The 25,096-nt window shown below is 42.6% G+C and overlaps 3 protein-coding genes across 5 annotated transcripts; 1 reads left to right on the top strand and 2 right to left on the bottom strand.

Moving 5' to 3' along the window:
• Window positions 1-410: 410 nt before the first annotated feature.
• rbmx (RNA binding motif protein X-linked) lies at window positions 411-5,919 on the bottom strand. Of its 2 annotated transcripts, XR_008834584.1 has the most exons (10): window positions 5,602-5,919; window positions 5,368-5,493; window positions 4,731-4,837; window positions 4,493-4,655; window positions 4,225-4,362; window positions 4,015-4,132; window positions 3,300-3,428; window positions 3,123-3,214; window positions 680-764; window positions 411-548 (listed from the first exon to the last, which is right to left on the bottom strand). XR_008834584.1 is itself a non-coding variant. In XM_056438841.1 (9 exons), exons 2-9 carry the CDS (start codon window positions 5,474-5,476, stop codon window positions 1,982-1,984), a joined length of 1,173 nt encoding a protein of 390 aa, XP_056294816.1. In that variant the 5' UTR covers window positions 5,477-5,493; window positions 5,602-5,900; the 3' UTR covers window positions 1,665-1,981. The 2 variants fall into 2 exon arrangements, 1 of the variants encoding a protein (XP_056294816.1); XM_056438841.1 differs by lacking the exons at window positions 411-548; window positions 680-764 and adding an exon at window positions 1,665-2,298 and having other exon boundaries at window positions 5,602-5,900.
• Window positions 5,920-7,674: 1,755 nt separating this feature from the next.
• LOC130209276 (transmembrane 9 superfamily member 2) lies at window positions 7,675-19,309 on the top strand. 2 transcript variants are annotated; one of them, XM_056438837.1, is made up of 18 exons: window positions 7,675-7,953; window positions 8,429-8,496; window positions 8,598-8,691; window positions 11,501-11,628; window positions 11,788-11,917; window positions 12,323-12,450; window positions 12,613-12,727; window positions 12,834-12,913; window positions 13,008-13,113; window positions 13,673-13,720; window positions 14,072-14,204; window positions 15,157-15,276; window positions 15,381-15,438; window positions 15,609-15,768; window positions 15,887-16,038; window positions 16,152-16,263; window positions 16,504-16,675; window positions 18,330-19,309. In XM_056438837.1, the coding sequence occupies exons 1-18, from the start codon at window positions 7,816-7,818 to the stop codon at window positions 18,395-18,397; spliced, it is 2,010 nt and encodes a 669-aa protein (XP_056294812.1). In that variant the 5' UTR covers window positions 7,675-7,815; the 3' UTR covers window positions 18,398-19,309. The 2 variants fall into 2 exon arrangements, with proteins under 2 accessions (XP_056294812.1, XP_056294813.1); XM_056438838.1 differs by lacking the exon at window positions 13,673-13,720 and having other exon boundaries at window positions 7,677-7,953.
• On the bottom strand, window positions 18,886-23,133 carry gpr101 (G protein-coupled receptor 101). The gene has a single exon (XM_056438839.1). The coding sequence runs from the start codon at window positions 22,617-22,619 to the stop codon at window positions 21,273-21,275; it is 1,347 nt and encodes a 448-aa protein (XP_056294814.1). The 5' UTR covers window positions 22,620-23,133; the 3' UTR covers window positions 18,886-21,272.
• Between the last annotated feature and the right edge of the window lie 1,963 nt (window positions 23,134-25,096).

Below are 25,096 nucleotides of genomic sequence, written 5' to 3'. Positions count from 1 at the left end.
CAGAGGGCACTTTCTCTAATGTCACAAGTGACAAGCAATTATCAGAAAGCACCACCAGGGAGCTGGTATCTGGAATAACTGGCTGTGACATGTTAATAGTGATTACACTGGAGGCATCTAGTGTCTTCGGTAATGTTTAACAGGTGAAAATTGGTGTCATGCTGTATTTTTCTGACACAAGCTGTGTTGCTATTATCATGCCAAGTTATTGATCTGTTGCGTCGCGATAAGAGGAAACATCGGGGGCCTCGTTAGATCTAAATATTCATTTGTTAAAGCTGATCACCATTTAAGCTTCAGAATCAGCTCAGAAATAAGTTTGTACCAAGCAGAGATCACAAACACCCCATTTTAAAAAGTAACTATAGAAACAAATATGGGGAAGGATTGTGGCAATTGTAGACAAAAGGTTCTTTTTAGTCTTTATTGAAAACACCATAACACTTTCATTTGAGCAATTCCTCGGCGTGTGTTCTTCCTACTTTCAACACGCATTTCCACTTGAAGACATGATTCCACTGGCATTCAACAGAAACCTGAGCCAGCCTCTGAAAGAAAGTAAACAATACAGACGACTGATTACAATCAACAATTGTACTATACAAATAAATAAATCAACCTTTTTTATGCAAGAGACAGAATACTATTTAGCAAAGAACTTATTGAACAATAGACCTACCCAGACCGGTGCATTGAAGTTTATTTGGTCCAACATCTTGGACAGAATTCAGGTAAGTTGCAAAGGCAGTTGCCTTGGCTTCATCCTGCAATGAGAACATACAATTAACACATTGCCCATCTTTATATCATAAAACATAAAAAAAATGTTTTAGTCCGTGTTCCGACTGAGAATTTGCTTCTGCGATTGTTTCCAGTGAGGCAGTTCGGAAGGTGGTGGTCTTCCAGAGGTCTCCGTTGTTTCGATTGGCATGCTCATGGAAAAGGTTTTGATACTCAGAAAATGGCTCCTAGTGAATAAAATGGCTTTTAATTTGAACCAAGATCAAATTCTTATGAATACTTCTTTACTAATGACTTGAAAATGCTGTTGCCAATCATGTGACCGAGTTTGACGGTTGGATAAAGGCTCATTGTGAGGGCAGATGGCAAAATGGAGGTTAAACTTTCGTTCCTGAAAAGGGACGAAACTTCTCGGGATGTTGCTGCACTTTCGACAATGTTAGCTGGTGAAAAACTGATTACAATGAAAAAGGCATTCAGTTGAACTTTGGTCTTGAGGCAAACGTTGTCTTGAGTACCATCCTTTGTGGGGAGATTGCAATACAGGACAAAGAAACTCATTTACAGATGAGAAACAAAGAGGTTTGCTTTGCTTACCAGCTGTTGACTACCAGTCGAGTTGCATTTGGTTGTTGTTGCCTTTGGTTTTGTCGTTGAATGCCAGCAAATGGCTCTAGGGTGATGGATCCATTTCCAAGGAAACTACAGTGGAACATTTTGACAGTAACATTTGCCTAACCCGTGAAAACAGTAGCGTCCAGTGGATGGCACATTTGTGTTAGGAAGGAACTCACGGTCACGCAACTGCAAAGCATGGGCTGACTCGCCGATGCTTTGCAGAGAGCATAGTCAACGAGATCATGTTGCAACTTTACATTCATGTTACGGTCTCTGGTCCCATTTTGAAAATCGATGAGCAGTGGTCAAGGTACAACTAAAAGCTTTATTAGAGTAGGAAAGCCAGACTGAAAGGGCATCGCATGTTTGAACAGCACTGAATGTACAAAAACTAACACTTACTTGGTAACTGTACGGTTACACGACCAAGAGAAATACTACTAAAAAAAAAAAAACTTGTACACATAAAAAACTGGAAAAGTCAGGATACAGGTCAAAGCTAAACTTCATAATCCACAGATTTAGACATGGCTAATTTGACTGGTGGTCAGATTTCTTGCACAACACTCGTTAACTGTGCACGGAGACTACGGTTTGCTTCAATGTGATTTCCAAGTCCAGTTCAGTATCTGCTGCGAGCCATCCCTCTATCAGGTCGATTGCCACCGCGCCCACCACGTGGCCCTCCACGACTTGAGCCGCTGTACGAATCACGAGGAGGGTAGCCTCTCTCGGCAGGGGGAGCCGGGCCCCTCTCCTGCCTGCCCAGTCGCTCGCCACGGCTAGGTGGATACGGTTCACTCCGACTGCTGGTGTAATTGTCACGACTGCCATAGCCATCCCGGGAACTGCTGCCAAAGTCATCGTAACGACTGCTTCCACTGCTCCCACCATAGGATGGTGGGGGGCCCCGTGAAGGTGGGGCGCTGCGAGAGTTACCTGCAGGGTCAATGGGTCAGGTAATTGGCACGGTTCAATTTATACATTTTCTTGCACTGTGACGTGCTCATTTCCTTTTGCCAATAGAATTCATTCACTGACAAATAAATTCAATGGACGACATGTTTAAATGTCCCATCATGTTATCGAGCTTACGTTTAACATGGATTTTAGTCGATATGGGCAGTAATTTTTCCAAGCACAGGGAATAAATGGGCAGTGTTACCCATTTCAGCATGCCATTGATTTGAGAAGCCATTTTTTTCCTTTTAGAGCTCCAAGTTTCAGAATTGCTGGTTATGATGAAGTTTTCAGAGTTGTCTTGATGCTTTTTCAAGGATGCATTACTCCTTGAGGGAGTGCTTTGCTAGGCAACACATACTCAGTGGTCAACGGATGATTCCAAGGACTTTTTGGTGTTCCTTATGGTTGCAAACTCTCTGGGGCTCATTACATATTCTGCATGATATTGCCACAAACAGATATTGTTTTTTGCCAAATGCGCCGACATGGACTTTGATATGTGGACACAGCTTTTGAATATAATTTTGTTTTTCAGTGGAGATGCCAATGGCCATTTAGTCTTAATAGCGTGACAATATGCTACTTGAATTGCAGGTCAGGGTGCGGCAAAGGGAAAGAAAAAAGCTTTACGAGTCTGCCTGAAATGCCGTTTCCTCTAGGGAGAAGACAAACGGCAGCTTCTTGTGACTGGAGATTGCAATAGTCAATGGTTTGAATTGGTTGGTTATTTCGTGCAGCTCTTCTTTCTTTGTGCCACAGTGGTTATCTGACATCAATACACGAATGCAGTCATATCTTACCGTAACCATCATATGAATCTCTATAGGATCCACCGCTTGAACGGTCCACATAGCTTCTGGGTTCCCGGCCTCCACCATAACCGTCACGGTCACTACATTATAGGAACAATAGTTACTGAAGGACCAGGTGAGATCCAATCTCAGTCTTTATCTTTTTTTACCAACCCACACTCATACCTGTATCCTCTTGACATTGAGCCATAGTCATCTCGGGAACTGGAATTGGAGTATTCTCTGTATGAACAATCTCTTTGAGGAGGTCCATAGTCCCTTGAATCTCTTGAATTATAATCCCGACTGGAGTAGCTGTAAAATATAGAACAAATAAGTACAAAACTGGAACCACGTTATAGTAACGCTTTTCTTTGCATAAGATCGATACCGTTCTATTTCACTCAAGCAGTGGTTCTCAAACTGTGGGGCACGCCTCTCTAGTGGGATGCAGTGGTACTAAAGGGGGGGGGGGCGCAGGAGGAGATGCACACAGACCTTTTGAGAACTTAACATATTACACAAGTTTACTACTTTTGTTTTTCACAGGTTGCACTTATTATCTTTAAGATATCCAGTGCAAACCAGTTTAATTGCAGTACCAATAAGCTTATTTCATATATATATTCTATTATTTGAAAAAGCACAGATGGGGGAGTCAAAGTTATTTAAATAAAAAGTCAGCATAGACCATTTTGTTGGGGTGGAGCATGAACATTTTTCGTCCTCCAAAGTGGGGCGTGGCAGTAAAAGTTTGAGAACCATAGCACTAAGTAACTTAGTTTAGGGTAACAAAACGGTGGAGATGGAAGAAAGAAAAGTTCCAAATACTTTTGTTTCAACTCGGCAAAATCTTGGGTAAAAGTGTCACACCACTTTATAATGCAACTAAATATCCCACCTATCTTTGGAGTTGTAATGGTCATCCCTTGGTGATGGATAATCATCCCTTCTGGACATCATGGAGTCTCTGCGAGGAGGGGGTGGGCCGTAGGGATCCCTGTCCCTCGACATGGGGGCTGGAACATACAAAGAAACACAAAAAACATCAAAAAATATGTCTGGGTACCTGCAGAAGAGCTGTTGAAGTCTATACAGCCAACACACTTACTTCTGCTCATGGGACCAGATGGGGCAGACCTCTTGGTTGGGGGTCCGCCGTTGTGATCTGGAGGTCCTCTTTTCATTGGAGGGGGACCCCTGGATGACACCCCTTTAAAGAAGGGTTCTACATCCCCTGAATCATAGTCTTTTCACAGAAAAGAGTTGCAAATATTAATACACACACACACCAAAAAACTACATTCAGTGGGAATATTTTACTATCAAACACACGTTCTATTATAGTACAAACTCAACTGAGGACATTAAGAATTTACCTCTGGATGATGGGCCCCTCATTCCACCAGGACCTCCTCTGGAACCACGGGGGCCTCTGGGTGGACCACGACTGCGGGATTGCATTGGAGGTCCTCGTCTGCCAGCACTCTCAAACTGAGGCTTTGTCGCTTGCTCCACTTTGATTGGCTTCCCATCAAGAGACTGGGGGAAGAGTTCAAATTACAATCACAAACAGATCTTTTCCAAAGATCATGGCAGATTAAAAAGTGTACTAACCTTTCCATTCATCTCACGTGCAGCATCCTTTGCATCACTCGGACTTTCAAACGTAACAAAGGCAAAGCCTCTTGATTTGTTTGTCTCACGGTCTTTCATCAAAATAACTGAAATGATTAAATAGAGTGAGTTTGTGCCTGAGATTATGCCAATTACATTATGGTTTTACAAAAGGCACAACAATTAGATATCAATTAGATTTGACAGAATTTACCACTTTTAAAAACTGAGATTAATTTGTTCACGTGTTCCCATTATGGCTTAAAGAATGTATTATTTCTTGCTGCAAGACAAATCTGCACTTTTTAAACAATGTCAAGAGAAAGGTAGTATTGTGTGTGTGTGGGGGGGGGGGGGGTAGCGTATGATTAATCAATACCAATAAATTCCCAGATTCATAAAAACTAAAGTCAAAAAGTGAGTCCTAAATCCTCCTAAAATGTGAAGTCATGTGATGCCTTTCCAATTACAACCAGGCTACACGCATTTGATATGCATTAAAAGCGAGAAATGGAGAGAATTTTTTTTGGGTAATTGTAAGAATTATGCAAACTGACACGTTAAGTCCATAGGTATTAACTATTTCATCCACGGTAGGATTTGAAATTAAAATGCTCAACAGTATTTCTGGTCTCACCTTCGACAATCCTGCCATATTTACTGAAATACTGCTCCAGGGCCTTCTCGGTGGTCTCGGTGTTGAGCCCTCCGATGAAGAGCTTCCCTGGTCGGTCCGCCTCTGCCATGCTCAGCAACACAACGCCTGCAAACACACACGCGTCGTACTTAATACTGGAACTTGTATCATTTGCAAACACAGGTCTGCTACTTGTGTTTCCCCTCGGCGTCCAGACATATCCGTGTCGCTTACCTCGCGCCTTGGGAAAGTCTTCGGCTGTTGAATGCGCAAAATGGCGATAAACGTGCCAGCTGTTTTAGTCACAGGCTAGCTCGCGAATATTCTAGCTAACGTTGCTAAGTCGAGCTTTCCAACACCAACACGCTGTTTTTAAAAATAAAAATAAAAAACAATGCTGTGAAGATTGTATTAAGTATACAGGCACACAGCCAGCCGTTATCAGACTACGGTTCGCGGCTTTGTGCGCAACGGTTATCCCTCGCTCTTTTTACTCCTCCTTGCTCTTCTTCGCCTTCTTCTTCTTCTTCTACTTCTACTTCTCTGTTTCCGGTAGACTAGACGCTCCAAGACGTGACGCTGCCGCCTACAGTCGAAAACCGCCAGTCAGGATTAAAAGGTTTACTGAATGTAGTGTGTGTCCTATTTATAGTATCGGCTTGTATGGAAACATTCAAACGGTCTTCGACTAAATTACATTTACAAAAAATTCAAAATGACTTCCAAACTGAGTTTATTTGTGATGTCACAAAATCATGTCTGGTAGCACACGATACAATACATTTTTCTTCCACAATGGCAACAAACTTAAAGTTGTTTGACATGCCATGTGATTTTTGAGGAAAATAATAACATACCGAGTTATTAAATATTTCGGGACACAACCCTGTGCACCAATGCTTATTGGTTTGTTGCAGACCAAAAGTAGCCTATAGCCAATATGGGTTACTATTTTGAAGAAACACATTTGGACTGCTTCCAATCATCATATTTTCAAAGGAAGTTGAATGCCAGGGTCCTCAGTGGGCACAGTGCAAGTTGAACGCTAGGCCCCTTGGTGCTTTTAGCGTGTGCAAATCACTAAGACCTCCAGGTCCCTCAGTGCGTACAATGTGAGATCAATGACATCAGTGTCAGAAGTCCGCGTTGATGATGGAAAATGACTTAACCTGTGTTAAAACACGGACTCTGTCTAGATAACCATGGGACATCTCAATAACTATTGTGGGTGTGACCTTCTTGCATTGTGATCACAATTCATATCGATCCAACCAATATGTTGAATTGTTTACAAAGGCACATCATTGGCTACAAGAGCACAACGTTCTTCATAGATATAGCTACTTCATTTAGTTCTAAAAGAGCATCAAAAAACATGTGCCCATGGGCCTCGCAGGATCATAATCCAGCACTGAGGATGTGTTATGTTAACTTTTATCCTTTACTTATTCTCGCTTTCCTTTTAATTAGTTGTTCATCTGTATTCACCAATATCACATTTTAAAAAGTTGGGACTTTCTTCCTTTCAGTTTTATTGAATTGCATGGTATTGGTGGGATTATTCCTATTTTTTTCCCTATGTATTCATTTTTAATTAAAGTCTAGTAGTACCAACCAAAAAGGGTGCAAGATAATATATGTAAAAGTCTAGCATTCAACATTTTACCTCAATATATTAAGGTACCAAAAATAAAATTGTTTCAGTTATTATTTATTTATTTGTACTATCAATATTGATGCCTTGACGAATGCAACATTAATGTAACTGGTGCTTGCAGCTTTACCAATGTTTCTATAATGAATCAGACATAGGAATGTGATTATTTTACTTATCTTCAATACCATGTGCATATCTTTCACACACAAACTTTCCGCATATACTGGTTTGTATAACCTATGTTCAGTATAAAGCACAGTGACGTTACTGTTCATATGCAGAAGACGAGGATGTTTACCGAGGAGTCAATACGCAACGTCAGTGTTATTTCCACGGTGTCAAGCAAGTCTATCAGAACCAACTAGGAAGTTGGATTCTTCTCCTTTCAACATAAAACCCCTGGGGAAGTACATGAATTAAACTGAAGATGTTATTCATTATAATTGTATGAATACAAAACGTATCCCTTTAATAAACTGAAAGAATTGTATAAACATATGATAAACGTGTATAAATCCTACATACTAAGCTGTTGATTTATTATACAACATTATTCTGAAGGTAAAATCTACAACTTCCGGTGCTGTTCTTGCGACTTCCACATAACTTGATGGAGTTGAAACGTCACCGATGCTGCTCGAGCCCCTGACATACGAGCCACTGCGTCCCGAGTAGAAGGAAGGAGCTACCTAGCGGTGTACAGCTAGCAAACATCCCCTCTCCTTAGAAGAAGGGGCCCCGTCCTTGGACATAAGTATATCAAAGCTAAGGAGAATCCTGTCTGTGATAAAATGAAGAGGCGGATACGTTCTGGTTCTGTGCTGGTTTTTTCGCTAGTCTCGTATTTATGTTCGAGCTCTGCGTTTTATCTTCCGGGTTTAGCCCCGGTGAGTTTTTGTGAAAACGACAAAGGCGGTGAAGATTGTCAGGTATGTTAAATTCACGAGTCCGACTATTTTGTATGTAATGTACCGTTCGTGTATTTATATTCTGCAGTTGGAATTGGAAAATTCATAATCATTTTAATTTGTTGTCTTCCTTAATCTCGCTAGCTAGCCTAGCCTCTCTTTAGGCCCCGTCTATTACCTGGCACGGCAGCCCTGCCAACATGTATAAACAGAACGATAACGTTATCTATCAATGCTTATTACGAATTGATGTTGTGACCACGAGATTGTATAAACTATCGAGGGTTTGTCACCACCACACCGAGAGATTATTGTTAGATATGCGCTGATTTAAATTATGAAATATGACTGACTGATGACGTTACTTACGCTAAGTTTGGAGTGACCAAGACAACGATGGGCTACCTCAGCCTGTCAGCGTGTGGCCTATGTTAACCAATGTGTTCAGTTTTTTAAAAAATTCACTGAAAAACCAACTTGTTTTGCTTCTTTACAGACGGTGATTCAGCTGTTTGTTAATCGCTTGGACTCAGTGGAGTCGGTCCTGCCTTATGAGTATGATGTGTAAGTAACAGTTTGTTTCTCCTTGATGCCATTTGCGAAATGTATGTGTTCCAGCTCAATGACATCTTCTCTCTGTGTGACCGTCTCTGACATTGTTAAAGGTTTGACTTCTGCAAAGATGACAAGGAAACGAGGCCTTCTGAGAACCTTGGACAGGTGCTGTTTGGTGAACGAATTGAGTCTTCACCATACAAGGTGGGTGTTAACGAGAACATGGATGCATGCATGGTGTTTTCATTTATGTTTGTTTTATGCATTATATTAATGCAGCGGTTCGCAAACTTTTTAGGTCGCGCACCGCTTCGGAGGAAGAAAAATGTTTGTGCCCCACCAAAATGGTCCATGATGAATTTGTATTGAAATAACAACTTTTTCTTGTAATTTAATTATTTAATTTGACTCCAAAAAGTATATACATGAGTAACGTAACGAAGATAAAATAAATGCTAAACTGAGTCCACCTCCTCTTTGCAGAATAATATGTGTATGGATAATATGTGTTCAATTTCAATTGTATTGTACTGTCCTGTATGACTTATGTCATGCATATGACGGATTCTCTGAGCTCAAAGACTCGCGACAACACGTTTCCTCGTTCGAGCCACCGAGCTTCGCTGAAACAGCTGAAGGCGTCCGTCTCCTCAGTGTGGAAAACGGTGGTGCTTTCAGGGACCTTGTTTTTAGTAAATTGACCACGCTGATAGGATCGGTAAAAACCTTGTGTATTTCATGTCACATCTAGTGCTTCTGTGTATGACACAGTGTGTCCATTACCCATTTAAAGAGACCCTCTTGATCAGCGCCTGCATTCCTTTTCCCTTTCATGGTCTGCCACCACCTGTGCAGAAACCCACACAACTCTCCCGTTTCAGCCCATATTATGTCAGGTAACTGATCAGCTGTTGCCACTTTTACAACGGTTTTTGCCTGCATGCGGTATTCACCAAGGTTACTCTGAAAGAACTCCAGTGGCTTATTGACGCGAGTGGGTGGTAATGTCGCCACATGTCTTTTTCATTTGTTGGACTTCATACCGTCTGCTGCCAGAGTTTTCGGACATAAAACACAGACTGGTCTCTCCTCATCTGCATCGCCTGCGGTTGATTTTATTTTCCCTCCTGCCAAATGTCTCTCCGTTGTGCACTGAGCTACACATGAGTCGCAAAGGAGCTTGGACGTTGTGATCGCGCATGCATAACCTGTTAACACCGTAATCGGAACATATTTACACTTACAGGGCTCCAGACTAACTTTTTTTACTAGGAGCACAGTGGCCCCTAACTTAAAATTTTAGGGGCGCAAGCAGAAAATTTAGGGGCGCACACAGGGTTTTTCCTGGGTCAAAATGGGTCTTCGGTGCTCCCCAAAAAAAATGTTTGCGCACCGTCTATTCGTGCAGGTCGAGCTATTGAGTGAGTGATCAGCAGCTGGCCGCTCTGTCCATTCACGCACCCCACTGTTGTGTATTGATCAGACAAGAAGACACGCTTATCAACTCGTGTTTCCCCTACCATTATAACAGGGTGAAATCTCCACCCGCCACTCTGTAATTTTCGTCTACACCCCCCCCCCCCGTCAACAATTCTCGGCTCGCGTGACAGAGCGATGCGCGCACCGACATCGAAGTTCTGCCGTGATGCGCGCACACGGGTGAGCACACTCACCACCCCCACCCATTGATTGAATGCATTCATAGAAAGCAGTTTCTTTCAGGAATCGGACTCTAAAATAAATATTACTATGCAACACGTTCTCTTTTCAATACCATCTAGGGTTTGATGATGTTATGATTAGAGATGCACCGATCAGGTTTTTGGTGCCGATCACCGATCACTGAAATCAGTATCTGCCGATCACCGATAATACCGATCACCGAGTCGATTGAAGCATTCTATTTATTGTGTAGCATTATTGCCTAGGACTATGAGGAAATACATATATAAAGCAACTCAAACATTAAAGAAATTACAGATTTCTTTAAACATTTAGGACTTTTACTTTGAAAAATGTCCTAATTGATACATTAAAATTGTTTGATTGCTATTGTAGGATTTCAGATATGTATGGAACACATCTGCATTATTCATTTCCTGGAACTCTTGGGAAATCTATATACAGGACTTTTCTTAACATACAAAAGTCTGACTAATTTTTATAAACTCTTCCTTGGTCCAGTAAAAATGTTTTAATGTTAGCATAATTTAAGCTAAATCTCAGAAATGATCTATAAAGATACATCAGTTCATTGTTTACTTTTATATGTTCGTGTATGATTTGTCGACATCTTATTTTGATAAACGGATGTTGTTTCACGTGGTTCTTTCCGCTAACTTTGCAAAACCGGATGTTCTCACTTAGATCCTTCCGCTAACTTTATCAAAATCCTCGCGCGCTCCCGATCGAATGCGTTTACCGTGAGCGACAGTGTATAGGGGCTCAGACATGTGAGAGTCGGCTGAGTTGACTCAAAGATTCAACTCGGGGGACGGGGACGCCGCTCGGTGGTGAGGATCCCCTCGTGGACCTCTCACTCTGCGGCCCTCGCCCTCGTTGTGTCTCCGCTGCGGTGCGCCTCTTTTCACACATTAGCCCCCCCCCCCCCGCTCTCACACACAGGCCAGCCTTCTGCTTCGGTTTTCGTCTTCTTTCTTCTTCTTCTGGAGTTAATGTCGGTTAGCAAACCAGTCATTCAGGCATTACCGCTAACTATAGTGGGCTGAAGTGTAGAACAAGTTTGTCAGCAACAAAAATATTTCATAACAAAAAAAAGAAATCTGCTAATTTACTGGTCGCGCATGCGCGAGTTGATGAAAAATTTACTCGCACTGTGTCTAATTTTAGGCGCAAAATGCGACCATTTGGTCGCAGTCTGGAGCCCTGACTTACTTTTGTAATATGTTAAATTCTCCGCACTGCCCCCTGTGCCCAACCTGTAATACCTCGGCCCCCCACAGTTTGGGAACCACTGTATTTATGCAACATTACTCTCTTGCTTCTGTTGTAGGTCAGTTTCAAACAAGATGTGAAATGCAAGAAGGTGTGCACCCAAACCTACAAGAAAGGAGACAAGGAGAATGCAGCCAAACTGGATTTTCTTAAGATGGGAATGCAGCTGAACTACCAGCACCACTGGTTTGTATATGTTATACTGCACTGTACTATCCAGCTGTAATTGTGCGTTATGTATAGTAGTTTGTGGTCTGTTTGAATGATGTGTAACCACAGGAAAGAGGACGGATACATGCACATACTTTTATAAATCAAGACGTTTGTTGAAATTACTTTTTTTAGGATAATTGACAACATGCCGGTGACTTGGTGCTATGATGTGGAAGATGGTCAGAAGTACTGCAACCCAGGCTTCCCCATTGGCTGCCTCGTTACCTTAGATGGCCGAGCTAAAGATGCTTGTGTTATCAATGTGAGTAGTGTTTTCTGTCTTTAAACATGTGTGCTCTACTTCACATATTTAGTTAAGCATAATTGTTCATCTGCTTGTGAAGTGGTTTCTTATTCTGACAGGTAACAACATAATGTAACCATTTTTAGTTTTAATGATACTTTAGCCTAGTTTAGTGAGTGTTTATAAAGCATATTTGCTTATTTTGTTAAACTAATACAAAATATATCCGTAATTCACAATTTACTGTAATTTGTCTCAAACAGTATTAAATAATTATTTCAGATACATTGGAAGCCATGATAGATATTATTTGGAATAAGACAATTCCAGTATAGAAGATATTAAACAACATAGAGATGTGTGTTTAGAAATAACGTTGAGGAATCTGAATACTTGATATCGAGTAAAAACTTTTCTTTTCAGTCCGAGTTCAACAAGAAGAACACGTTTTACGTCTTCAACCATGTAGACATCAAGATCACTTATCACAGTGGAGCACAAGAAGGATGGAGAGGGGCTCGGCTGGTCGCTGCCACTCTGGAGCCAAAGAGGTAATTGTGGTTGGTAGAAGTTTAATATGATGTGTATTTTGTACATATTTTTATTTGTCGAATCTACCTCATCATGCTGCAACTAAATTACAACTCACCAGTCCAAACCAACAGTAGATCTGTTAGTAATCTAACATGAGGGATGTTCTGTGTGTTGTGCAGTTTCACACAAGCTGATGAAAACAACCCAAGTTGTGAAGGTGGCAGCCCAATGGAGGTCCCTGGGGTGTTTGAAAATGATGTGTCAATAGTTTACACTTACTCTGTGACATTTGAGGTAGGCCTCCAATACAATATTCATAGTAAACTAACTAATATATAACACTTTATATGTGGCTATTTTGTATGAAGTTTTTTTGCAACTACTTTACTTTATTTTACAGGAAAACAATTCTATCAAATGGGCCTCCAGGTGGGACTACATCCTGGTCTCCATGCCTCACACCAACATCCAATGGTTTAGGTATGAAGATAATGTTCTCGTCTCCCTAAAACTCTCCGTGGGTTTCGATGCTTGTTAGTTGATGCAAACTAACAACTCTTGTGTGTTTGTCCAGCATCATGAACTCCTTGGTCATCGTCCTCTTCCTGTCTGGCATGGTTGCCATGATCATGCTGAGAACCCTGCACAAGGACATTGCCCGATACAACCAGGTGGACCAGGTAAAGGCATTGCAGAACTCCCTGTCTCAGTTGGAGCTGATCCAGATGTGTATATGAAGCACTAGCTAGTGAAGACTTCTTGAGAATGCAGCTGTTAGTTTCTAAGGGTACATTTTGAATTGCATTAGTTGTGTTCTGTCAACATGCTGCCACCATGCAAATGACCTATTCAAAGTAGATGGTACGCGTTCTGAGAACAACTTTTCAGGAACTTTTTAGAGCAACCTTGTTTCTAGCTAATGAGCAGACATTATTGAGGCTATGCCATTGGGCTTTAATAGGACACCTAATGCCTGTAGTTGTACATTGCTCTTATTCCACAGACAATAAAGTAATTATCAGATTTTAGCTGAAACATTTGACTGACAAATATTCGAGGTTGAGGTTTTCACCTTGCAGTGAGTGTGTATGTATGTGTGTGTGTGTGTGTGTGTGTTTACTGGTCATCTTGATCACGGTTCCATGGTTGTTACAATGCTGTATTTCTGCATGTGAAAAACTGCCCAGCACACTGGGTGCACAGTACCCAGAGTTATGAATATTTTGTTACATTTCACAGGCAGACTTGATAAAGCTTCCACCGACCCAGAAATCCTCTGTACTCTACGTAAGCTCATGGGAAGCCGTTTTGAACAGAAACTGTTGTGTTTAATAAATCAGGTGTTTGGGTGAATGATTTTGGTAAACCGGCACATTAGAACACAATGTAAAATATGGTGCGAAGACTTTTTAATGTGAAACTGTAAAGGAAGGGGCTATAAAGAATTGTCCAAGCAGTTTTCACACCACATTTTACAGCTTTTGGTAAACTAAGTTGTCTGTCTTCACCTTGTTTTTCCTTGCTAACAGGTGAGGTAGTATTCACTGCTTGGTGGTGGGTTAACTTTTATCATTTGCAAATGTTAAGTACTGTCTTCATTGTGACTGTCGCTGGATTGCTTTCCGCCTCCCTTCCCAGGAGGACGCACAGGAGGAGTCGGGGTGGAAACAGGTGCACGGTGACGTGTTCCGACCCCCCAGGAAAGGCATGTTGCTGTCTGTGTTCCTTGGACAGGGCACCCAGATCTTCATCATGACTTTCATCACTCTCTGTAAGGACTGTTTAACATTAGCGTTTGACATGTAATACTGGTTAGAATTGCACGTACTGAATTCGATTTTCAGTTTTCTGTTTGCGTTCAACACATAAGGACATTAAGTGCATATTCATTTCACGCCGGTCGGACTTTTCGCCGTTTGTCATGTATTGTGTTTTTTCTTTCACCAGTAGGTATCACTTTGACTACGAGTGAAATTAGGCGTGTCGATATTCTCAGGCCGTGACATAACTGGCCCGACAAGTTTGGGACAGATTTGAGCAAGTCCAGTTGAGCCACTGGGTGGCGCTTTGACTACGAGTGAAAATTGGCTTGTTGTTATCCTCTGACCTTGACTTGTAACATGCTATTTTGTAGAGCAGGTCCATGTGGACATGTGTGACAAATTTCAAGTCAATCGGACATTCTGGGTGAGGGGCGTCGCCGGTCAAACTTTAAGGGGGCGCTAGAAAGCAATTCTTTAAAGCCGACTTTCAAAGTGTATGCCATCCGTCTATTTTCACCAAGCCTGACAAGTTTGCCAAATTTGGTGAGTTTTTGTCGCGAGGAAGTACCCCAAATATGCGCTCGATGTTCAAAAATAAAAAGCGGAATAAGAAAAAGAATTCCCCTAACAATTTCAATACGGTCCTCTCGGACTGACTTCGCCAGTCGCTCGGACCCTAATGATGCCTTGTTGTTGTTTTCATTCATGTTACTCAAAATGTATTAAAGGAAACTATATATTCCTAAAACAGTGTGCATATGGAAAGTGAATTTAAATACATTTTAAAAACGAGCTGAGTTTGAACTTTTTTCGTCAGAAAGTTCAAAGCAAGGTTCAAGGCCTTTCTGTTGTAAATGTAACGACATTATTAACCCGAGAAGATGCATTTTATATTCCAGTGCCTGATTTGCAATGATGCTGTTCTGTCCGAGTGCACTGATGACCGTTTGTCCGATTTAGTCCTGGCCTGCCTTGGTTTCCTGTCCCCCGCGAACAGAGGGGCGCTCATGACATGTGCTGTGGTCCTCTGGGTTCTGCTCGGCACGCCCGCCGGCTATGTGTCTGCACGCCTTTACAAAAGTAAGAGTCCAGGGAAACCGTTGTCCCAAAATGTCCCGAGTTGTTGCCGTCAGCGTGATCTTTCTCATCGCGATATCCTCATCCATCTCTGTTTCCGCTCTCAGCTTTTGGAGGTGAGAAGTGGAAGACGAACGTCTTGCTGACTGCACTCCTGTGCCCAGGGTAAGTCGCCTTCCTTCGCCCCGGTTCATTTGTCTCATCTTTGAGCTTCTTTTCTGCCCTGGAGTGACGTGTTGCGCTGTACATGCTCATTTGGTCTCGGACCGCGCTTTTATCATTCTCACATGTATTCTCTTTCTATGTGTTGTCGGTCGTCCATCTCTCCTCCCTAGCATTGTGTTTGCAGACTTCTTCCTGATGAACCTGATCCTTTGGGTGGAGGGTTCCTCAGCAGCAATCCCCTTTGGCACTCTGGTGGCCATTTTGGCTCTGTGGTTTGGAATCTCTGTGCCCCTGACCTTCATTGGTGCCTACTTTGGATTCAAGAAAGCTGTGAGTTAGGCCTCCCAATCGATCCAATTGTGTAGCTTCAACTTCTTGATTTACAGAGGAAATTTGTGTTTGCTTGAAAGTGTGTAATAGTTTTCACACCCTGTGTGTTCCTGTGCAGGCAATTGAACAACCAGTGCGAACAAACCAAATCCCCCGCCAGATTCCAGAGCAGTCCTTCTTTACAAAGCCTAGTCCGGGTATCGTCATGGGAGGCATCCTGCCCTTTGGCTGCATCTTCATTCAACTTTTCTTCATTCTAAACAGCATTTGGTAAGAAGACAGGAACGAAGTCTTTCCTGATTGGCCTGTAATTTGTGTCTTGAACAGCTCACCCCCGTGTGGCGGGTTTGGCCCTTTACAGGTGTTGTCTTTGATCCTTTTAGGTCTCATCAGATGTACTACATGTTCGGGTTCCTGTTCCTGGTTTTCATTATTCTACTCATCACATGCTCTGAGGCCACAATTCTGCTCTGCTACTTCCACCTATGTGCCGAGGTACCTGATATATCTGACCTAAAAATAAGTTCAGTGCATTATGTCATAACATTGTCCCACTTGTGAAAATAAAGGAAGAAATACAAATGCAAAAAAATAAAGTATCTTCCTCTTGATCTTGCCTTTTGTATATGTTCATCGTTAGTGGTTTCTTGGCACAGCCCAGACTACATGTTATGCCGGTGACATGTCTGAACAGTCATTTCAGTTGACATGCCCTCTTTTGCTCTTTGTGTCCAGGACTACCACTGGTGGTGGCGCTCCTTCCTGACCAGCGGCTTCACGGCAGTCTATCTGTTTGTCTACGCTGTGCATTACTTCTTCTCGAAGCTGCAAATAGTTGGAGCTGCCAGCACCATCCTCTACTTTGGATACACTATGATTATGGTCCTTATCTTCTTCCTCTTCACAGGTGAGGCTTTGAGATAAAGTGCCGTGAGCTCTTTAAGCAGCTGCAATGATTTCCTGTTGTTTGTGATGCACTGCAATTCGACCGAGATATCATGGAGTCATTTCTCTGCTCAGTGTGTATACAAAGGAATTCTTGTTTGCCTAATCAGCGAGTATGCTCGACGACTTGATTTCCCTCCATCACAACGGTGTGTGTGTAGTTCTTAGGTGTGATAGTCAGTGTTTGCTCAGGGTCAGTTTACCCGGTTTCTATCCTGTTCCTTTGACATTAAACACCAGGAAGCAGTCCACACTATTGGTCAATATGGCTCCTCTTGTCATTCCTCTTGGCATGCGATGGTATTTGTATTGCTGTACTAGAGCACGTGTCAAATTAAGTTCAAGAGCATTCGTTTTCAAGGACCTATTTGAACATTTGTGTTTAAAGTTTAATGAACATCACAGCGACTGTGGGGAATTAGAGGAGAATGTTCAAAGACCCTCTTGGTCAGCTCCAGTTTTACAGACCTATTTGGGTCAATCTTACTGTCTGTGATTTGCTGTTTGACCCGGGAGCTGCTTCTTTTCATCATCTTTTGTTTCTGTAGATCAAAATATACAGGCACCACTTTAACTCGTTGCCGTGGCTGATGAGTCGATTTGCTCTCAAGATTCATGACCGCTACTGAATTTCTCTGTGCTTGCACTTAAAATCCAGACGTGTGACTTGAGGTTGTGCAGACTTATGTCCCACGCACGTCTTCCCAAAGCGACGACGAATGGAACGTTGTTGCCGCTTTTGTCTCCACATTAATAGAGACAGAGATTGACACATGTTGACATGGCAACAGCGCTCTCCAGCGCCGTACAGCTCTCTGCACACTCACTCAGATGAGAGTACGAGTGTGTGCAGAAAAAGGATAACAGCATTGTCTTTATGATGCCCAGAAACATACGGCTCACCGTGATGTCAGACGATGACAACGACGACATTTTCTTCTGGTGTTGTTCTGTCGTTGGGCCGGATAAAAGTTGTCCTGTATCCCTGTTTGTCACTGCGGCGCTGCTCGACACTATCTTAAGACAGAGCTGGAAGTAGCGAGGGGACAAGATGTCAAAAGATTACCACAAAGAAATAATCCAAGGATTCAAGGAAGAGATTATCAATTTCCCTCCTTGCTTCCAGTTTTATCTAAATAATCCTAATCTCTCATTCCACATTACGTTTTGTTTTGTTTTTTGTCTGTCTTTTTTTTTTTTTACCTCATCCCAACATTGATCATAACTTAATTCAAGTTTTGGCTGCTTGGCCCCTGTTGAGCTGTCAGATAGGACTTTTATACCCACTTGAATTGATCCAGGAAGTGCGTTATTGAGGAGATTGACGTCTTCGCTTTTTGTGTGTCTGTGTGTGTGTGTGTGTGTTTTCTTTTTAAAGCGTTCCGTGAATGGAGTCTGGTTTTGCTGCGACAGCAAACTGGCTGCTACATTTGTTGTGTCTGTGCTCCTAAAATACATGCATTTCAGGACCAGGTGGCCTTTCTTTTATGTTGTGCTTTCTTATATTTGACCTCTTTTGAAAAGAGGACAAATATGTTTTTAAGTTAGTTTTTTGTTCTTTTATAAAGTTTACAATACCATTTATCAAATTTCTCCAACTTGTCTTTTCCTCTCAGGTACAATTGGCTTCTTCGCCTGCTTCTGGTTTGTAAATAAGATCTACAGTGTGGTCAAGGTGGACTAGAGGACTGAGGGAAAGACTGACTCCTTCCTGTCCCAGTGCTGGCCTCCTCCGTGCTGGCCTGGTGATAACGTGGTCTGAACGGCCCTGAACTCAAACCATCACTTATCAGAGAAAAGACCCGAAGAGCAGAGCCCGTCCTCTTGTGTGCTTTAAACCTGCGTTGCTATTTTTTTCTTTTCTTTTTTAAATATATATATGATTTTGTCTTCACTGTTGACCAGTAATATTTTGAGTGGCACCTTGAAAATCAGTGTGGGTTCCAATGATGTCATAGTGAGCATTTGTTTGGATGGGTTTAACAAGAAAAGCGAAATATTTTTATTTTAAATTTCTAAAGAAAGTAAAATGTTTGGTATTTTTGCTTTTCTATTCCCTTTTGGCTAAAGGTTTTCTTTGTTCATTACTTGTAATGTAGTGATGAAATGTGTGTACATATATTGTATAGAAAGAGTGACCGAACGAATGCTACTTAAAGACTCATCTGTAGGTTTTTCTTTTTTTTTTAAGGTGAAGATGGGGCTATACATCCTTAAATATCAGCCTGTAATGTAGTTCAGAAATTATATATAAAACACTGACATTACTATGACACATGTCCAGTCTCTGGTTTTTGATGGCTACATTTAAGTTTGCATCGAACGAAAGAGTGCACTTGGTTCCGCAGCACATCGGTGTCATAGAAGTATCGGTGCACATGAAGGACCGTCTCATGACATGCCGGATTTGTTTGGCCCCAGGAGAGATTCTCACGTCGTTATCGTAACGCAGTTCATGATTTTACTGATTTTAAATACATATGCACCATTGCGATGCACCTCTTTTATATTTTAATAAGCTGTTTGCTTTGTAACTACATCAAGAGTTTTTTCTTTTTCTTTTTAAAAAAATAAATGCAATCGATTTAAAAATGAAGGCCGCATGTTTTTTTTCTTCTTTTTCTTTGAGTGACTCCAGAGGAGTTTTCTGGCAGGCTGTAGGAGCACACTTTGTTTTTTTAATTTCACTTTAAAAACTTTGTACCACAAATCTAATTAAGAACTGTATTAAATATTATTTCATTTTTGGACAGATTTGAAAACTTTTTATTTAGCTACGGATTGAAACGTGATTTAGATTTCTACGCTGACATGCTGATGAACACCTGTGGTGAACTTAGTTTCAAGGAAGCGTTTCATAGAAAATACTGATGTCAAGTGGAATAGAAAACACATTACAATAAGTTCACCTTTATTAAACAACAGAATGTTTTATGTTGGATAAGGTAAACCATAAATAATGCAAAATCACAAAATATTATTTTTTCTAATTTGACGATACACTTTATTTACATACTGTACTGTACCCTCCTGTCTTTTACAGAGCAACACTAAGACAAACTTATTATACAAGTTTGATTGTCATTTATAATACTGTATGGATTTCTACAGTGACCTTTCTAATAAACCAGAGCTCCGTCAGGTCCGATGACTTGTGAGTAGTTTGCCATAAAGCTATCCGTCTTACAAGAATAAAACAATGAGAGCGTCCTGCCTCATTTGTCTACTTTTTTCTCTTTTCTTTCTCAAAATGCTACAAAAACTTGACAAACTTGGGACTTAACACTTTTCAAATAATACACGTAATTTTGTGATGACATCTTTTGGCAACACTTCATCTCCCCGACATCCCAAAAGTTTCCCATGCAAAGCATGTACCACTTCCACGAGTACTCATCCTCTTGAAGCACACAGGTGGTCCCATGACAAAACCTGCACCAGGAGGAATCTTTACAAATCTACATGTGTTCAGTAGAATATAATAAATTTGTTACATAAGAACTCGCGGCCTACGTTAAAAGACTGGTGCAAGGAGTCCACTTTTTTCAATTTGATTTTTGTATCATACCCTGCTCTATATGCTCTGTATTCTCTCAATAGAAATACTGAGCTTCCTCAAACAAATACGGACATTAAAAAGGCAGCAAATACTGAGTCCAAATAGACAGCGGCCCGCTGCAGTAAGATGCAGAATTTGCACCCCGGTTGGTGAAAGTTAAAGAAAACTCAGAGCCTACGAAGCTCGTGTGATTTCTGTAACAGGCGAGCACGACACATCATGATTCTACTCAGTTACTCCAAAGGCGCTTTGAGACCTACAACAGTTACCGGGACGTACACACACACACACACACACACACACACACACACACACGTGTTCACACAACAGTGACTACACATGGATCCACAAGCATACCCTGAGTTCATTAGTAACACAAGGGCAGCACACCCGGTGCCCTCAGGCGGGTTCACACGGAGATGTAGCTGCTGTGCAGATACTGCAGATCAACGCTTCATCAGACACATCGATGGCCCGTCGTTATGGAACACAACTTTGTCACTACTTTCTGTATTTAACATTTAGGACAGACCTGTAGGCAAAGATGTGAAATCTAAATTAAATGTCATTTCATGGTTTTACATTAGTTTGAATCTTTTAAAAAATGTTGATAGATCTAAATGCCCAGTTTATATTAAAGTAGCTCACGTACATTTAAAATAATTACAATGGATAGACAAAACATAATGCCAACCACTAAAATACAAAAATAACAGCTGCTTATATTGTGACTTATTTGACACTTTGAAAATGGCTTCAAACAATTATGATTCTCAAAATAAAACTAAGTCATTGTTGAGGATTTCTTTCACACGGCCAGTCTATTGTACATGTGTATCAGGAAGAGTTCTGAACATTATGTTGGTGATCCACTATAGACCACTATTCCTAATGCCAGCCACTTCAGAATGAATGACCCTGTTGTCAAGGAGGCATGTTAGCGTACGTGTGAACACGCTGTGTGATGGACGTGGTCCGTCCGATGAGTCCTCCGTGCGGTTCATGTGCTTTGTTTGCTGTGGACTGTGAGCTCCCTCTCAGAGCTGACGCTGGTGGAGGTCGTCTCTTTACGGCTGTCCCTTGACTTCCTCTCAAAAGTGGGCGAGGAGGACGTCGTGCACTCTTCCCACGTCCGCAGGGGGAAGACTCGAGCAGGCAGACTGGGCAGGTGGGAGTGGCCGCCGAAACGGCCCTCTGTCGTTGTGAAGCAGCTCTCCGCGGCCGAGCTCTGGCTGGGACGGCCTTGTTTACACAACAGCCCACAGAGCAGTGCGAGGAATTCCTTCCTCACACTGCGGTGCATGTACCCGTAAATGTACGGGTGGAGGCAGCACTGCAAAAAGAAGAGCACGAGGGCGAGGGAGGAGAGCCAGGGCGGTACAGCTGCTCTGGCACTCATAGATATAGTATTAAGTATGCTGTAAGGCCCCATGCTGAGGATATACGAGGCCATGATCACGAAAACGACACGAGCTGCCTTGCAGTGGTAGTGGAAGCGTCTGTGCCTGTATCCCCTGGCTGTGTAGGGGCCATCGGGGGACCTGGCCTGCTGGGGCTGAGGCTGTGCTTGGAGCTGTGGACTGATGGGTCCCTGGAAGTCCTGAGGCCAGGGCTGAGTGTAGGATTGTGTCTGTATGGGGTGCACAAGTGCGTTTTGCCTCCGAGCTGCTCTGAACACCATCCAGTAGCATCCGAGCATGATGAGCACAGGCAGCCAGAAGGAGAAGGTGGACACCACGACCGAGTACGACAGGCTGGAGGACCACACCACTGAGCACACGTTGTGATGACGGTCAAAGTCAATGGCCCCCCAGCCAAAGAGGGGAGGCGTGCTCTGCAGGAAACTGAGCACCCAAGTGCAGATGATCAGGTTGGTGCCCAAGTGAGGGGTCATGCGGGTGGGATAGGACAGCGGGTGGATGATGGCCAGGTAGCGATCCACGGAGACAACGATAATGGTGTTGACCCCAGCAAAGGCAAACAGGTGCATGAGCACCACCAGAGCCTGGCACAGTCGGGCATCCAGGGGCCACACACCCGGCACAGTGGCTGCAATGGCAAAGGGCATGACTAAAACGGTCTGGAGCAGGTCGGCCAACAGGAGGTTGAGGACGAAGCGGTTGGCCACGTGAAGGAGATGAGGCTTCCTCTGGAACACCAGCAGAACCACCACATTCCCGAATAAGGACACGCACACAATGACAGATATGAGCAACATCTTAACCACGCTGTTGACCGTGGAGGACCAGATCGGGTTTCGGTCGGAGCCGGGGAAACCAGGCTCCCAGGGTACATCCGTGGCATTTGTGCCCATGTCGGGCGCCTGAGAGCTGGGCATTGTCTGCATGCGTGGCCTCACATCCAGCAGCGTGTTGACGTACGGTCAGGTTAGTCCCATCTTGAACAGCAGAATGTCAGGAGGGGAAACCAGCTCGGGGTTTGTTGGTTTGTTTCACGCTGCAACAACAAGCTGCTGCTGCTCTTTTGTCCGTGGATTACAGGTGCACAATTCAACATGCATCTCTCATTGTTCTCACATCTCACCTAAACACGTCCTCCAGTAACACTCATCCACACGCCTCAGCCTGCAATGCTGGAGATGATTAACCCCGATTTTCTGTTCATCGTGATCAATAATTAATCCCTTCATCCACCGAACAGGCCCTCTATTCTTCTGGCAGCGCACATCTGCGGAGGGGGAAACACGGAGTATGTCTGGCGACGTTAAACGCCGCCGGTGGACTGGCTGTGGATGTCCAGACAACGGCACATATCGCGGACGGCGGATCCGTAAATGATGTATAATACCTGGGAATGATCAGTGACGCGACGCCTCGCGCGAGGACGCTCACTCCGCTGCGCTCGGTTCTCGTCGTCTCGCTCTCATTTGCGCCTCCGCTCCAGTCAATGGCAGCGAGCTTTCACGGCTCAGCCAGTGCACGCGCAACGTGTGTCTTCGCCCAGCGGGGGTCTCTCATCCAGACGAGCACATCTTTCCTTTCGGATTTCATGGCAGATCAAAATATGACTTCTTTTGATTCCTCATCAACAGTCTTAGGCTACTTACGGTCGGGTCTTGTCTCTAAGGTGTCAGCAGAAGAAGAAGAGAACCAAGGACACCTGCACAGAGAGCCCCCCTCCCCTCCCCTCACTGGAGCTTGTCACCGACCCCCTCCCAGCCGATGTTTCCCTTGTGTTGTGAGTGTGCCAGTGCGTTTCACGATGCTGTCTGACACCTTTTTAAAATATATTTTCACGCTGGAATCTCCAAAAAATAACCGTTATCCCATTTCTCACTGAGCAAAATCTTTCATATCTTAAATATTATAAATAGATCATGAAAAAAAAGCATAACATAATGGTTGAACAGGTTACTTCAGCTACATGTAACCATGCTCAGATTTATAGGGACCATTATAGAAGTCAGTTGAAAGGAAATATATCTTTAATTCTTTTTGCTGCACAAAATAATAAATGGGTTAGGTTTTTTTAAAAGCCTGATTTTCCATTTTTCCATTTAGCTGAGTATCTCAGCCAGTCACCCTGATCTCCTTAACAACAAGTGATTACATTACTGGTTGTTTATGTGATCTTCACATAATTGGATGGTGGTCAGGGAAGAACACAATCGGGGTAAAGCCAACCTGCATTGCATGCATCTCTGCAGAGCACCAAGCACGAAAGGTTTGGAAATATAATATAAAGTTTGTATCAGTATTTTAACATGCAAGCTGGTACATTTGCTACACTGTGATATATCTTTTGTAGCTCAACAAACTTATGTCCCCATAAAATATCAATACTAGATTGTTTGCAGCATTTTGAAAGAGCCCTGAAACACCATAGTTCCCATTGGCTCTAAAAACGATCTCACCTCAATGTCCAAATACTGCTTTCTCTGGAGCTTTTAATCACATCACACTATCTTTACTAGCAAATGTACTTTTCCCAATAGTCACCAAAACCTGTACATGTTCAAATGTCCTTTCCTTTACTTAAAATGCTGACCAGACCTTTATTAGTTCTAAATATAACAAGAGCCTTGATTGATAAATAGGGGCACCAAGATCAAATAAAACTCCCAACATTTATATTCCCTCAAAAAAGATTGCACATTTAGTGTTTATGAATATTTGGATAGCTTATTCTCGATTGAATAACCACAACCTCTCTCCTACGACTGCTCGTATGACACTCATATTGATTGTATAAACCATCCTTTTATATCAATGGAAATATACAAGATTTCGTCAACACTATTTCTAGTAAAAAAACAGAAGCAGCACTAGAAGATTGTGCAATCCAATTACTCTGTATCTTACATTGCCTAGTAATCAACGCTCGTAATTAGCCATTTCATTTCAAGTCTCTGCTCTAACCGAGCTATCAAAAAGCCCTTTGATGTGAGTCTCGAGCACCCTGTGTTTCTGATTTAGATTGCAAATGAAATGCTGGTGACTGCAAAGGGATGGGTGGACTGTGGTTCAAAGACAGAACCACAGGCCTGCTGCCTCATGGGATTATTAGACTGTTAATAGGGTATGAATGTTCAATGTGGCACCAGGTGGTCATCCCTCTGTCGCTAACTCCGTCATGTATACCTTCATTCACTGTCACTCACTGACACCTATACGGGCCACTGCGGCCAGACACCCAGTGTGCAGGAAGGACTGGCTCCGCAAGCTCACAGTGTCCCCCCTCTTTTCTCTCTATCTCGCTGTCTATTCAGTTAACAGGGGCTTTATGACTGTAAATGTACTGTCAAATTAATGAGTATGGAAAGGAGAAACTATACATTATGAATCTATTCAAGACCCACATTCA

Source organism: Pseudoliparis swirei, chromosome 19 (genome assembly GCF_029220125.1).
Source record: "Pseudoliparis swirei isolate HS2019 ecotype Mariana Trench chromosome 19, NWPU_hadal_v1, whole genome shotgun sequence".
NCBI classification, from domain to species: domain Eukaryota; kingdom Metazoa; phylum Chordata; class Actinopteri; order Perciformes; family Liparidae; genus Pseudoliparis; species Pseudoliparis swirei.
This window is presented reverse-complemented; position numbering and strand designations above follow the sequence as displayed.

Coding starts and splice junctions, on each gene's coding strand:
- rbmx (XM_056438841.1), bottom strand. CDS start 5,476: ATGGCAGAGGCGGACCGACCAGGGAAGCTCTTCATCGGAGGGCTCAAC. Junction 4,656..4,730: donor CACGTGAGATGAATGGAAAG/GTTAGTACACTT, acceptor CTCTTCCCCCAG/TCTCTTGATGGGAAGCCAAT. Junction 4,133..4,224: donor ATCTGGTCCCATGAGCAGAA/GTAAGTGTGTTG, acceptor TGTATGTTCCAG/CCCCCATGTCGAGGGACAGG.
- LOC130209276 (XM_056438837.1), top strand. CDS start 7,816: ATGAAGAGGCGGATACGTTCTGGTTCTGTGCTGGTTTTTTCGCTAGTC. Junction 8,497..8,597: donor CTGCCTTATGAGTATGATGT/GTAAGTAACAGT, acceptor ACATTGTTAAAG/GTTTGACTTCTGCAAAGATG. Junction 11,629..11,787: donor CTGAACTACCAGCACCACTG/GTTTGTATATGT, acceptor TACTTTTTTTAG/GATAATTGACAACATGCCGG.
- gpr101 (XM_056438839.1), bottom strand. CDS start 22,619: ATGCAGACAATGCCCAGCTCTCAGGCGCCCGACATGGGCACAAATGCC.